At 38.3% G+C, this 15,437-nt stretch overlaps 1 protein-coding gene across 8 annotated transcripts in view; it reads right to left on the bottom strand.

Moving 5' to 3' along the window:
• Positions 1–15,437, bottom strand: part of HERC1 (HECT and RLD domain containing E3 ubiquitin protein ligase family member 1) — a 228,558-nt gene that overhangs the window by 114,006 nt on the left and 99,115 nt on the right. For all 8 annotated transcript variants that reach the window (XM_026455079.1, XM_026455086.1, XM_026455083.1 and 5 more), the window contains exons 13-18: positions 9,936–10,061; positions 8,119–8,340; positions 4,144–4,296; positions 3,883–4,015; positions 2,339–2,530; positions 3–224 (exon numbers count right to left, since the gene is read on the bottom strand). In XM_026455079.1, the coding sequence (XP_026310864.1) occupies positions 3–224; positions 2,339–2,530; positions 3,883–4,015; positions 4,144–4,296; positions 8,119–8,340; positions 9,936–10,061 (1,048 nt within the window). The remainder of the gene's footprint in view (positions 1–2; positions 225–2,338; positions 2,531–3,882; positions 4,016–4,143; positions 4,297–8,118; positions 8,341–9,935; positions 10,062–15,437) is intronic.

Below are 15,437 nucleotides of genomic sequence, written 5' to 3'. Positions count from 1 at the left end.
ACCCAATTGAGGAGTGTCCATTTCTACACCATCACTGAACAGTGGCGTTTTCATCCAATATGCAGTGTCCTGTTCCTCTGGAGACACAGGGGAGCCCTGAAGCATGCCACCAAGACATCGCCCAATAAGGAGAGCAATTGTTCTTTCTAGATCCACAAGCCATACCCAGGACTGAGCTGGTTGAGGTAATGGCAGACCAGCAGGATCAATTAGTTCTGGCCCTCCTAAAGACAAAATCATTAGTTATTGTGTCTTTATCTGGTACTTTTAAGATTCAGAGTATTTCTCATGGTCACCTACTGTATTGCAGTAAGATACTGATGTAAAATACTTTATGATGAAAACACAAATTATAATACTTTCTGTATTTTTTCTCTTTACCAGACTGATTTAAAATAATATCCAGAGAAGTTATGCTATCAAACAAAATTTTCCTTGGTAAAGTTAATAATTTTAAGATAAACATTAAAACAACATATGACAACATTATTCCGATCAATTATATTCCTACTTTTCATTATCCAGACCAAAATTCACTATCTTTAGGGAGTACTCTGAGTTTATTCCTCCAAAATCCACACACAAATTTATCCATTAAAATGACATTCAAGATTCTTTAATGCTTTTTAAGGCTTGAATTCAGAATTGTCTTAATACTAAGCTCCAGACCCCGGCTTTCCTTTTTTGGCGGGGGTGGGGACAGAGTCTCATTCTGTCACCCAGGCTGGAATGCAGTGGCGTGAACTTGGCTCACTGAAACCCCTGCCTCCCAGGTTCAAGCGATTCTCCTGTCTCAGCCTCCCAAGTAGCTGGGAGTATAGGCATGCACCACCATATATGGCTAATTTCTTTATTTTTAGTAGAGGGGGGTTTCACCATGTTGGCCAGGCTGGTCTTGAATTCCTGACCTCAGGTGATCTGGCGGCCTCAGCCTCCCAAAGTGCTGGGATTACAGGTGTGAGCCATCACACCTGGCCCAGACCCATGCTTTCTTATTGTACATTTGTTTTTAGAAGTTCTTGACTTCACGAAATGACAGCAATAAGGAACCCACACCAATGAAATAAAAATAGAGATTAACAAATCCAAAAAATAGTTATTTGAAATGATAATGGATAAGTTATCTAAAAGGAAAATGGATAAACAATTAATAAAATTACTCAAGAAAAAAAAATGGCACAAATTCGAAAAATAGGAATAAAGAGGATATAACCATAGATATACTAGAGATTTTTTAAAGCCATGAATATTATAAACAACTTTATGCCAGTAAATTTGAAACCAACAAAATAACATTCCTAGAAAAATATATATTTCCAAAATGGACTGGAGAAGAAACATAAGATGGAAGGGAACATTAACCACTAAAGAATGAAAACTGTCAGAGTCTGTCTACAAACAAAATACCAGGGCCAGATAGTTTCATAGATAAATTCTTCTAAAACTTCAGGAAGAGATAACCCCTACCTTACACAAATTATTTCAGTGAACAGGAATAAAAGGAAGTTCCACGTTCATGGTATGAGATTAGTGTAATTTTGATAGTAAACACCAGGAAAGGATAGCATGAAAAAATGAAATTATAGAAAAATATCAGTTATAAACACAGATGAAAAAAATAAAATAAAATGACACCTTACTCACCTGATAGAAACAGACCGAATCTTATCAAGTTCTGAGACACTTTAAAAAAGAAGAAACTGGCCGGGCGCAGTGGCTCACACCTGTAATCCCAGCACTTTGGGAGGCTGAGGTGGGCGGATCACGAGGTCAGGAGTTCAAGAACAGCCTGGCCAACATGATGAAACTCTGTCTCTACTAAAAATACAAAAATTAGCCGGGCATAGTCGTGCACGCCTGTAATCCCAGCTACTCGGGAGGCTGAGGCAGGAGAATTGCTTGAACCCTGGAGGCAGAGGTTGCAGTGAGGCAAGATCGTGCCACTGCACTCCAGCCTAGGTGACACAGCGAGACTCCACCTCAAAAAAAAAAAAAAAAGAATAAACCTGGAAAAACTCCATATAAAGCCTAATCAACATCCATCCTGATATGGCTGTAAACTTGACACTTGATCACTGAACTGTATAATGTTAAAATAAGCTAGGCCCTCAAGGTCATCTTTCTAACCCCAACGCTTTTCCTTTTATGCACCAGTCCAGGATTTTTTCCAATAAAATAAGAGGCTTTACTTAAACTTGAAAAGTTTTTAAGATTTCAGTGATGAAATTCCTTTGATAGCCTTGGGATAGATAGACTCCAGTGGAAAAACACAGTGATGTGTGCAACAGGAACAACTTTTGTCAAGGGCATTATTTGCTCTTTTATTGTCTTTACTTACCATGAAGAGGCCACTGTAACTCCTGGTCTTCTAAAAGATCAGCAGCTGGCAGGAGTCTATTAAGGCAATCAAGAGGTGGCAACAAGTCGAGGAGGTAACTCAATAAAGGCCGAGCCACTGACACAGGGAGTAACAGCAGGGAGTTAACAATCTGGCAGAGCATACTGCCAGCAGCTGAGACGTATATCACATCTAAGGGAAAGAAATTAAACATGGGACAATCGTTTCAAATGAACTTTAAAAAAGGAACCTAAGAAATATTATTTTAGCCTGGAACTAGAGTAGACTCATTCAATAATTCTCTGTTGAACACCTACCTGGTAGCTAATGTAGTATCAGTGTTTATTCACTTTCAGAAAGTACACCAACAAACACTTTATAGCAAAGCATATGCATCCTCCGTACCAACAAATTCAAAGGATTATAAATGTTTTCCTTAAAATGCATTATGAATTTCTCATTCGTTAATTTATCTTCATTTTATAATTTACTCAAGAAATATTTACTGACATACCAGGCACAGTTCTAGGTGAAAGGGACACAGCTATGAGCAAAGCAGTCAAAACTTCCCGTCCTCTTGGTGCTTACCTGCTAGTAAGGGAATGTTTTCATATTTTTTAAACTAAATTTACTTTTTAAAAAATCGAGATCACCTTAAAACATGTGTTTTTATAACCCATATTGGTTTTAAATCAATTTTGTTTCAATATTTCATTGTATGTCAGGGCAGAGAGGGCCATTCAGAAATGAGCTCAGTTAGAACATATTTTAGTTGCTGTGGAACAGCCAAATGGAGGTATCTAATGAGGAGTGGTTTCAGTTTCACAGCTTGTTCCTTTCATTCTTTTTTTAGTGGGGGAACTTCAGAGGTGGCTGGTTTTAGATAAACATTAAATTTTGGCTGTCTTTTGGGTAACAAAGAAAAGACACCCAGTATGCAATTAAAGAACGGCTCTAGGACTCAGGAAACATGTTCTCAGCTAGATGGAAATACAGGAGTCATTAATATATACATGGCTGTCAAAGACATTGAGACTAGATAAGACCATTGAGGGAGGAAAGAGGATTGAAGGCAAAATTCAGAGGATCCTCAACATTAGAGGGCATGTCCAAGGAAGAGGAGCCTACAGGAACCCACTGAAAAAGAGGAGTCAGAGGAAGGAGAAAAAAGGACTGTGACTACCCAGAAGCCCAAAGAATTTCAAGAAGGAAAGTGAAAAAATGGTAAATGCTGAAGAGAAAGGTAAAGAAACAACAGGTTTAAAAAAAAAAAAAAGAGCAGATTAAAAAATCTTACTTTATGCAATTTAAAATTAATCTTTTTGAGTTTATATCATCCAGTGCCTTTAAATTAGGCCTCTGTCATGCCAAGTAGACTCTTTTCAAGATCAGTCAAACCAAGACTAAAGGAATCTTCAATAGAAAGGAGATTCAAGACCGTTCCTATTCCAGTCAGAGGCTTCTGGCCCTCTTAAGACTTTGGAAAGGTAAGTATTCTTGCTTCTTAATGACTGATTAAATTTGAAATGAAATACCAAACTCACCTCTTAATTTTTCTCCAACACTGCCATTCCAAGGACTTTCTTTGAGCAAATTTGCAGAACGTGAATAAATATCTGTGGCATGAGGCAACAAAAGCTGAAGATGTTTATGAAGCAATGCCACACTGCTTGAGTTCTAAGGAGAAAAAAAGTTCCTAAATTACTACTTTGAAAGATTCAACATACAAAAATATCATGGCCTATCCAAATATCTGAGTTTCAAGGTCCCTGACAGATCACCATAAAAGACAAATAATCACATACCTCACTAATGTTATTGATATGGCAAAATGCCAGCAGCTGTTTCTGCAGTGAACATAGCAGTTCATGAAGATGAGCAGGCTGACTGTTTTCTGATGATGATGTTCCAAGTAGAAATTTATCACTATTCTTTTCTAGCTCTCCAAATGCTTGATCCTAAAATGACACACACAAAGGAAGTTTATATTTGAAGTGCTTGAAATTGAAAGTAACAACCTACCATAAATCTGATTTAAGCAGCATTATATGGGCCAGGTGCAGTGGCTCATGCCTTAATCTAGCACTTTGGGAGTCTGAGGCAGGCAGATCACCTGTAGTCAGGAGGTTGAGACCAGCCTGGCCAACATGATGAAACCCCAGTTTCTACTAAAAATACAAAAATTAGGTGGGCATGGTGGCGGGTGCAGGAGGCAGAGGTTGCAGTGAGCCAAGATCGCACCATCGCACTCCAGCCTGGACGACAAGAGTGAAACTATGTCTCCAAAAAAAAAAAAGGGCCGGGCACAGGAGCTCACACCTGTAATCCCAGCACTTTGGGAGGCCAAGGTGGGCAGATCACGAGGTCAGGAGATCGAGACCACGGTGAAACCCCATCTCTACTAAAAATACAAAAAATTAGCCGGGCGTGGGTGGTGGCGGGCATCTGTAGTACCAGCTACTTGGGAGGTTGAGGCAGGAAGATGGCGTGAACCTGGGAGGCAGAACTTGCAGTGAGCAGAGATCGCACCACTGCATTCCAGCCTAGGTGACAGAATGAGACTCTGTCTCAAACAAAACAAAACAAAACAAAAGCATTACATCCTTTCTCCTATTACCAATTTTTAAATATTTGCTATAATCCTTACGATACTATTAGATGGTAAAATTCATCAAGCTACTTCTATTTTTTTCCATTAAAAAAAATAAAAGCAGCTGGGTACGGTAGCTCACACCTATAGTCCCAACACTTTGGGAGGCCGAGGTGGAAAGACTGCCGGAGGCCAGGAGTTCAAGACCAGCGTGGGCAACACAGCAAGACTTCATCTCTACAAATTTTTTTGTTTGTTTGTTTTTAATTAGCGGAGCATGGTGGTGCACACCTCTAGTCCCAGCTACTTGACAGGCTGAGGTGGGAGGACCACTTGAGCCCAGGAGTTCGAAGCTGTAGTGAGCTATGATGGTGCCACTGTACTCCAGCCTGGGCAACAGAAAGCCTGTCTCTAATAAAATTAAAATTAAAATTAAAAAAGAGATATGACAACTAAATATAATGTGTGATTCTGCACCAGATCATGAAGGGGAAGGGCTGGGGTCAGAAACTGCTATAAAGGACATTATTGGGGCAACTGTAGAAATGTAAATGTAGACTATATATTAAGTAACAGTTCTGTATCAATGTTAAATTTTCTGAATTCAATAATTATTCTGTTGTTACGTAAGAAAATGTCCTGGTTTTTTAAAAATACATACTTAATATATGCTTAAATACTTAGAGGCAGCCAGCCATCTGCAATTTACTCTCAAATGATTTAGAGAGAGAAAACAAATTTGGCTGAAGAGCACAGGAGAATTCTTTGAATGATTCCTGTAACTCCTGGTGAGTTTTAAATTACTTCAAGTTAAAAATGTTTTTTAAAAAGAGATGCTTAGTATATTTAGAAAATATCAAAACTCTATTTTAAAAAGTTAAAAGAGGCCGGGTGCAGTGACTCATGCCTGTAATCCCAGCACTTTGGGAGGCCGAGGTGGGCGGATCACGAGGTCAGGAGATCGACACCATCCTGGCTAATACAGTTTTAGTCTCTACTAAAAACACAAAAAATTAGCCGGGCGTAGTGGCAGGCGCCTGTAGTCCCAGCTACTCCGGAGGCTGAGGTAGGAGACTGGCGTGAACCCGGGAGGCGGAGCTTGCAGTGAGCCGAGATGGCGCCACTGCACACTCCAGTCTGGGCGACAGAGCAAGACGCCATCTCAAAAAAAAAAAAAAAAGAAGTTAAAAGCACCATTTAAACAACCACTCAAATAAAATGGCTGCTACTATAATATTTTTTGGTATATTTCTTTCCTGATTTTGTCCTTTTAAAATATTTTTCATAATATTGTACTGCATATTCTATTTTTAATCTGCTCTTTTCCAATGGAATCATAACCCATTTTCATAAACCATGTATATATAAAATATAATATTTCGTTGAACACATATACCATAAATTACTTAACCACTCCTCTATTTTTAGATATTTCTGCTATTTCCAACTTTATTTCCTGTAAATAATCATGTGCTGAACACCTTTAGGCAGAAAATTTGGTCTATGTATACAATATACAAGATAGAATATGGGAAAACTGTAGGGCCCTTGCTATAAGTTGTTAATTAGTACTATTATTTTAAAATCTTAGAACAAATTTGGTTTAAATCACATCAGAAAGAGACATTAATTTATTATTTCAACCCAAAAGCAGTTAGTATTTTATTTCCGTTTCCATATAATATATAAATCTGCCTCAGCCCTAATATTCCTTACAACTTTGTTGTAACATTCCCTGTAACTTTGGGAAAAAGTTTTGGTCATTAACAAACCGCTATATACACAACATTGTTCTTATCCATTTGCAGCCATTACTCCTTAACATCAGATTAAATTTGCATTCTTAAACCTGAAAGAAAAGAATTTTGTAGGAAGAATTTTACTTTGACTTAGTGATTAACCTTTTAATGTGGGTGGGACAGAGCGCTAAGACTTGTATTGGAAGAAAAAGAGTACATAGACCAAGCCCTGAAGAGGCATAGGAAACAATATGAATTGATACACAAACAATTCAAAGTTAAGTTGCACAGTACACTCTGATCCTGTAAGTGCTGATGAGTACAGAGATGTGTAGTTATACACATCTCTAGCTAGATGGGGTTATTTGGGCAAGGTTTCCTAGAATAGTCAAGTCTTACATCACAGATTGGTAGAGAAAAACAACAGGAAATAGGTGTACAATGTACAATTCTGGAAAAGGATGAGCTCAGATAAGAACGGTGTGTGAGCCAATGATGAAGGGTCTGAAGGGTGTTGCTGCTGTTGTTGTTGTTGTTGTTTTGAGACAGGGTCTTGCTCTGTCACCCAGGCTGGAGTGCAATGGCACGATCTCAGCTCATTGCAGCCTCTGCCTCACGGGTTCAAGCAACTCTCCCACCTCAGCCTCCTGAGTGGCTGGGATTATAGGTGCCAGCTACCACACCTGGCTAATTTTTGCATTTTTGGTAGAGACGGGGTTTCACCGTATTGGCCAGGCTGATCTCAAACTCCTGACCTCAGGTGATCCACCCAACTCGGCCTCCCAAAGTGCTGATATTACAGGCATAAGCCACCGCACCTGGCCTGAAGGAGTTTTAATTTAATACAAAGAAGTTGTATTCTTTAATATAAAGAAGTTATTTAATACAAAGTTATTCCAGCAGTGAGATGCTGAGAAGAGACCAGCAATAGTGACAATAGCTGTAACACCATTAGCACTGAATCATAATGATCTGGCTTAGAACTCAAAGAAATGGCAGGAAAAAAAGATGAATTTAAGAAACACTAGAGATTTAGAATTAATGGCATCCTAATACAGGGAAAGCTATAAGGTCCACTGTCCTCTACTCTACTGACCAACCTATTCTCATTCAGTACCAAGTACATTGTTTCATTATAAGATTATGTCTGGCAAGGTTAATGCCTTGCTCATTATTATTCTCTCTAAAAATGTTCTTGACTATTTTATTCTGTTTATTATTCTACAATATCAGAAAAATCTGGTAAAATTCTAAAATAAATCCCTTTGAACTTCTCAATTACATGTTATTTGGTCCCCACAATATTTCAGACAACCTGACATGTTTTTCCCCTTGGGGGAGAGGGGTCTAGAGTTTAATTTCTACCAAAGGTGTTTAAATGTCAAATTACCTTGACTAAAGAGATCCCTACCCCTTTATTCTTCTTTTACTGCAACTAAAGAACAACTTACTGTATAAAATCCTAAATTTCTTAAGAGGGTCTTCATCAAAATTTCAGCCAGGTGGGTATCTGGATGGCAGCTCTGAGTGCCATAAGGTTGATCTGACAAATTTCCGTAGCCAGTACACACAGAAGATAGGTCAGTTGCATCAGAGGGTGAACTATAGCCAAGTAGGGAGGCTACGTGGGTATGATCTTGCAAACTTGTCAGAATTATATCCAGTTGCATTCTCTAAAGAACAATAAAATATGAACAAGTAACTAACATTTGTTTTAGAAAATAAAACAAAAGGATCCCAGAAAAAAACTATACTAATCCACTTAATATCTTATTAAACAATCATCTTCAGGAAGTATGTAATTATAAAAACTACCCAAATTAATCCCATTTAGGAAACAGGATTTAGGAAAATACAACTTACAGGTTTTTATTTTAGTCTTCATTATAATACCTAAATCTCTAAGCTAACAAAGCATACTATGCATAATATTTTAGTACTGTAAGTAGAGAGGAGTACGAAATGCCAATAAATAGTATGACACACGATTCTACAGCGTGACATTACCAATGACAACTACTTATTCAAATATTTAAAATAAATCACTTGAAATCTAAACTAATGCAAAATGCTCATTAAAAATCATCTGTAGGCTGGGCGCAGTGGCTCATGCCTGTAATCACAGCACTTTAGGAAGCCAAGGCAGGCAGATCCACTTGAGTCCAGGAATTCAAGATCAGCATGGGCAACATAGTGAACCCCCTCTACAAAAAATACAAAAATTAGCTGAGCGTGGTGGTGCACACCTGTAGTTTCAGCTACTCAGAAGACTGAGGTGGGAGAATCGCTTGAGCCCAGGAGGTTGAGCCTACAGTAAGCCGTGATCATGCCACTGCACTCCAGCCTGGATGACAGAGCAAAAACCCTGTCTCAAAAAAACAAAAACAAACAAACAAAAAAAATCTGTGGGCCAGGCACAGTGGTCTCATGCCTATAATCCCAGCACTTTGGGAAGCCAAAGCAGGAGGATCATTTGAGGCCAGGAGTTCAAGAACAGCCTGGGAAATACAGCAAGACCCCACAGCTATAAAAATAAGGATAAAAAAATTAGCCAGGTGTGCTGGCACATGCCAGCAGTCTTAGCTACTCCAGAGGAAAAAGCAATAGGATCCCTTGAGCTCCAGGAGTTCAAGGTTAGAGTGAGCCATGATTGCACCACCCTACTCCAGCGTGGGTGACAGAGCAAGACTGTCTCTGAAAAAGATTTAAAAAGAAGGAAAAGTATCAATAAATATTTTATTGCAAATAAGTACCAATTTTTTTTCCTAAAATCTGTATCTCTGAATCTGGTAACTTCTACTTGGTTGAGCAAAAGGTACTATTTTAAGGTACATAAAATAAAAATGGAAAATATAAGTACACTCATATCATCAAATACTTTTTCCTAATGGTCACTTATACTCTTTATACAAACAATTTCAGACAAAGTTCTCAGCATGGAACCAACAGCAGCACATGCACTTGATTTCAACTCAGCATACTACAAATAAACCACAGTGTCTGGCTTAGTACCATAAGAAACACTGGAAAAATTAGTCCTTATTCTAATAATTAGCCCCAAATAACTTAATAAATTATCACTTGCTTCACCTAAGGTTGTTAGACACCTGGGAATTCTTCCAGCATAAAACATTAAATAACCAGGATTTACTAGGCCCATCAAGTACTTATGCTCTATGAACACATGGCAATTGATTAGTTTTATTTTCTTCTCAGTCCAAATTTTTATGATACTGCTGGTTTACTTACGTAGTAAGCAAAAGCCTACCTGTCCTTTAGATAAGCTTTCCCATCTATCAGGCCCTTGAGGTAAAAGAGAATGAAGTAATTCCATCCGTTCTCGTAATGGAGGTAACAGCATGGTTGCTCCCACTGACAAAGTTTCAATTACCACCTAAAATCAAGAGAGAAAAGTGTACTGATCGGCCTGGTTCTTAGTTTTTAATAAAAACACACTTAAAGTGAATTCACTATTAGGATCATGTTAAGTCTAAAAAAGATGGCATGATAAAAAAGAAAGCACGTAAGTCCTCCTTCAGATGCCTTTAAGAAAGCTATGAATAAATATTTTCGATTTGCCACTAAATAACTAATCATCAACCAACAAATATTTAGTGTTGATGCTATAGTATTCAGCCTGGTAAGGCTCCGTGCAAAGTGATTCAGGTGCAGAAATGAGTAAGACAGACAACATCTCTGCCTTCATGAGCCTACAGTCTAATGGGAAAGAAAGACCCTGAGCAAGAAAGTATAAATGTGAAAGGAGTCACACAGGGAAAGTAAAAGGGTGCAGGAACTTGCCTGAACACACAAACATGGCAATTCACATGGCCTATGGGCTCATGGAAGATCTCCCTGAGGATTAGGCATTTAAGAATTACAGAATTAGTAGGACCTGGCTAGACAAAGGTCCAGGCAGTGGGAACAGCATAAGGAATAGTAGCTGCATTATCTTAGGCCTCATAACTTCTTTGGGTCATGGCTTCTTTATAAGTAAAAACAGTGTTGAACTAGATAAAATCCATAGTGCCTGTAAGTTCGAATACTCAATTTTTCTATAAGTCAATGTTCTATTAATAATTCTTTGAATTACTATAATGATTGAAAAATTCAAGTACACAAGAAGAATAACCCTTCCATCAAAAAGCATGTGTCCTCTAACACAGTCAAGAACAGAACAAATCTTTAATGACTTTCTCAGGTTACTCTACTCAAACTAAAATAAAGCTAAAATCAAAGTAAAATCAAATTTTAGCTGTGGAAATTCAACAAAGGTGACTAAGGATTAAGAACTGAGTGCACATATTCTGTTTCCAAAAGGCCATCTAAAACAATGGGCAAGGGTTGGGCAGATAATTCAAAAAGACTCCCCTCCCCAAAATGGAAAAGGAAAATCAGCATCAAAATTTTGGAAACAGAAAGGAACAGATTAAGGGTAACTGAGTTAAAAGATCTGAAATGGCTACACCCTAAGTCAAAAATGAGAAAAACCAAACAACACTTTGATTTATACTGTAGAATTGCTAGAGGCTCATACACTTCCGCAAGAGGGAACAAAAGAAGAGCTCAAAACATGATTGGTTGAAAACTGGTTAAGATAACAGGCACAGTTGAAGGCAGGAACACCAAACTAAAATTGGGTGATTTTAAGACAAAGTGTTCATTCTGAATATTGAGACTCCTAAACTCTTTTTCCCCACCAGATGATTGTCACTCAGGTTTATACCTTCTGGCAGTAGCTTAGAAGAGCCTTCCTTTGAAGAATCTCACTAGCCCAGTAGAAAAGACTTTAAGTGACAGGCATGAAATGTTACCTTCCCCTAAAATACAGCCCAGCCATATCAATCTACAATAAATTTGATAAACCTCATCCCTGTGTAGAAAACTTTCAGCATCAATCAGCCTTTCAGCATCACACTTCTTTTTTTTTGAGATGGAGTCTTGCTCTTGCCACCCAGGCTGGAATGCAGTGGCACGATCTCGGCTCACGGCAACCTCCACCTCTGGGGTTCAAGCAATTTTCCTGTCTCAACCTCCCAAGTAGTTGGGATTACAGACATGCGCCACCATGCCCAGGTAATTTTTGTAGTTTTAGTAGAGACGGGGTTTTACCATGCTGGCCAGGCTGGTCTCGAACTCTTGACCCCAGGTGATCTGCCCACCTCAGCCTGCCAAAGTGCTGGGATTAGAGGCATGAGCCACCACGCCCAGCGACAGCATCACACTCTTACCCATTATTGGGAAGCCAAAGGTTATTAGAAATTTGAGGAAAGGCTGTATTATGAAAGAGACTAAAACTAACAGAAATGGTCTAATTAAACAAAGAAAGTACACAGGGAGAAACAAGAACAAAAATTAGTATCTTCAAAAAGTGTAAGTCAGAATGGAAAGCTATTAAGAAAGGAACACTTCAAGAATGAAGAGCTCTTATAAATTAAAAAGATAAGAGAAAGAGAAAAATCTCAATAGAAGGGCTAGAACACAGAATTAAATTTCTTATAAAATAGAGGTGGGAAAAAGATGGAAAACAGGAAGGAAAACACAAGAAAATTAAGAGGACTGGCTCAGGAGGTCAAGTATCCCAATAAGGAGTTCCAGAGAGAAAGAAAGAACACAGAAAACAATGAAGAGGCAATCAACAAAACATTTCCAGATTTTTTTTTTTTTTTTTTTTGTATTTTTTAATAGAGAAGGGGTTTTGCATATTGGCCAGCTGATCTTCATTTCCTGGTCTCAAGTGATCCGCCCACCTTGGCCGCCAAAATTGCTGGGATTACAGGCATGGCCACCGTTCCTGGCCAAGATAATTTTTTAATATTGAAGGCTATGACTTTCCCCACATCAGTTCATATCATTTTGAAGAACTTGCTATATAGCATCTAGAGAGAAAAACAGATTTCCATACAAAGGATCAAAAATTTGAAGCTCACTGATTTTCTAAGTAATACCATTGAAAACTAGAAGACAATGAAGCAATGACTTCACAAGTCTTATGGAAAAATGATTTCCAATTTAGAATTTTATGCCTAAACCATTCATGAAGATACTCAATTGTCAAACTATTTAAGTGTGAGCATATTTTCATTTAATGTATTTTCTATCAATTCTCTCTCAGAAGCTACTGATGGATGAAGAAACCCAGCAGAAACCACCTTAACCATGTGATTGAGGCTGACATTGTCAGTAACAAGATTTATGGACATCATTAAACTCATGTAATAATATACCAAGGACACATTATTTCTGTGGTATCCTTGCCCAAAATACATAACTCAATCCAATCATGAAAAAAATGACAGATATTCAATAAAATAATTAAATACTCATGAAATGTCAAGCTCATGAAAGACAAGGAAAGACTGAGGAATTGTTGCAGGACACTAAATTGTTACAGAAGAGAAGTAACAATTAAAAGCAATATGGGATCCCAAATAGGATCCTCCAACTAAACAAGGACATTAGTAGAAAATTGATAAAATCTCTAATAAGATGTTTACTTAATAGTATTAATCCAATACTAATTTCTTTGTTTTGATAATTATATAATGGTTATGTAAGACATTAACATAATGGGAAGCTGGGTGAGAGACATACGAAAACTATTATTTATGCAATATTTCCTTAAGTCTACAGGTAGTTCAAATGAAACATTTTTTAAAAAAAGAAAACTCAGGGTCAAAGGAAAATGGTGGGAAAGCATACAAGAAACAGCAGCAATGTGGTTACTGCAAATAGATAAATTACTAGAAGTTTTGGAAATAAGAAAAGAGGAACACAAATAGCTGTAAACAGAAACAGTCTGTGTATAACATCCTGGAAGAATCTATCTCCAAGTACTCTTCTAAGATGGAACGGCTGTCAAAAAGACCCAAAGAATTAAAAAAAAATCCAAAATATAATTTTTAACTTTACTTTTCCTTATTTTATTCTAGTACTTTTATCCTTTTCAAAATCTTACACTACCCCATTTCTGATAAATATTAAATCATCACAGTTCCTACTCACCACCAGGATAATATTCCTCCAACCCCATTTCAGGGCATATGTCCCTCTACTTGAAAAGTCAGTTCATTGTTTTTTTTTAAATTGACATATAATCCACATGCCACAGAATTCACCTCTTAAAAGTATAAAATTCAGTGGTTTTTAGTCTATTCAGAGTTGTGCAACCATCACCACTATTCCATTTTAGAATATCTTCATTACTACCAAAAAAAAAAGCCCTGTGCCCATTACTAGTCATTCCCTATATCTGCTCAAGACCTCCAACAACCACTAAGGTACTTTTTTTTTTTTTTTGAGATGGAGTCTCGTTCTGTCACCCAGGCTGGAGTACAATGGCGTGATCTCGGCTCACTGCAACCTCCACCCCAAAGGTTCAGGCGATTCTCCTGTCTCAGCCTACAAGCACGCACCACAAAGTTGGGCTGATTTTTGTATTTTTAGTAGAGACAGGTTTTACCATGTTGGCCAGGCTGGTCTCAAACTACTTATCTAAGTGATCTACCCTCCTCAGCATCCCAAAGTGCTGGGATTACCGGCATGAGCCACTGCACCCAGCCCACTAACATATATTCTATTGCTATGGATTTGCTTATTCTACACATTTCATATAAATGGAGTTATACAGGCCGGGCACGGTGGCTCATGCCTCTAATCTAAGCACTTTGAGAGGCTGAGGCAGGCAGATCACCTGAGGTCAGGAGTTCAAGACCAGCCTGGCCAACATGGTGAAACCCTGTCTCTATTAAAAATACAAAAACTAGCTGGGCATGGTGCTGTGCACCTGAAGTTCCAGCTACTCAGGAGGTGAGGCAGGAGAATTGCTTGAACTCAGGAGGTAGAGGTTGTAGTGAGCTGAGATCAAGCCATTGCACTCCAGCTTGGGCGACAGAGCAAGACTCTGTCAAACACACAAACAAACAAATAAATAAATGGAGTTATACAATATATGGCCCTTTGTGTCTGGCTTCTTCACTTAGCAAAAAAACAATTTTTTTTTTTAATGAGAAAGTCTCACTCTGTTGCCCAGGCTAGCGTGCAGTGGTGTGATCTCAGCTCACTGCAACCTCTGCCTCCTGGTTTCAAGCAATCCTCATGCCTCAGCCTCCCAAGTATCTGGGACTATAGGCATGTGCCACCACACCCAACTAATTTTTGTATTTTTAGTAGAGACAGGGTTTCACCATGTTGGCCAGGCTGGTCTCGAACTCCCAGACTCGAGTGATCTGCCTGCCTTCGCTGCCCAAAGTGTGCAGATTACAGGCGTGGGCCACTGTGGCCAGCCACTTAGCATATTTAGAAGGTTTAGTTAGGTTGTAGTATGTATCACTACTTCATTCATTTTTATGGCTGAATAATATTACATTGTATGAATATACCTAATTCTGTTTATTTGTTTATCAGTTGACAGACATTTGTGTTGTTTTCACCTTTTGACTATTATAAATAATGCTGCTATGAACATTCACGTACAAGTTTTTGTGTGGAGATATGTTTTCAATGTTTCTGGGTACAGACCTAGTAGTGGAGCTGCTGGATCATACCGCAACTCTATGTTTAATCTAAGGAACTGCCTGTTTTCCAAAGCAGCAGTATCATTTTACATTCTCATGCAATGCATGAAGGCTCTAATTTCTCCACCTCCTCCAACGCTTGCTATTAGTCAGCCTTTTCAATTACTGTCACTTATTGGGTGTGAAGTGGTATCTCAATATGGGTTTGATTTGTATTTCCCTAATAATTAATGATGTTGAACATTTTTTCATGT

The sequence above is a fragment of the Piliocolobus tephrosceles genome, chromosome 6 (assembly GCF_002776525.5).
Source record: "Piliocolobus tephrosceles isolate RC106 chromosome 6, ASM277652v3, whole genome shotgun sequence".
NCBI lineage: Eukaryota > Metazoa > Chordata > Mammalia > Primates > Cercopithecidae > Piliocolobus > Piliocolobus tephrosceles.
This window is presented reverse-complemented; position numbering and strand designations above follow the sequence as displayed.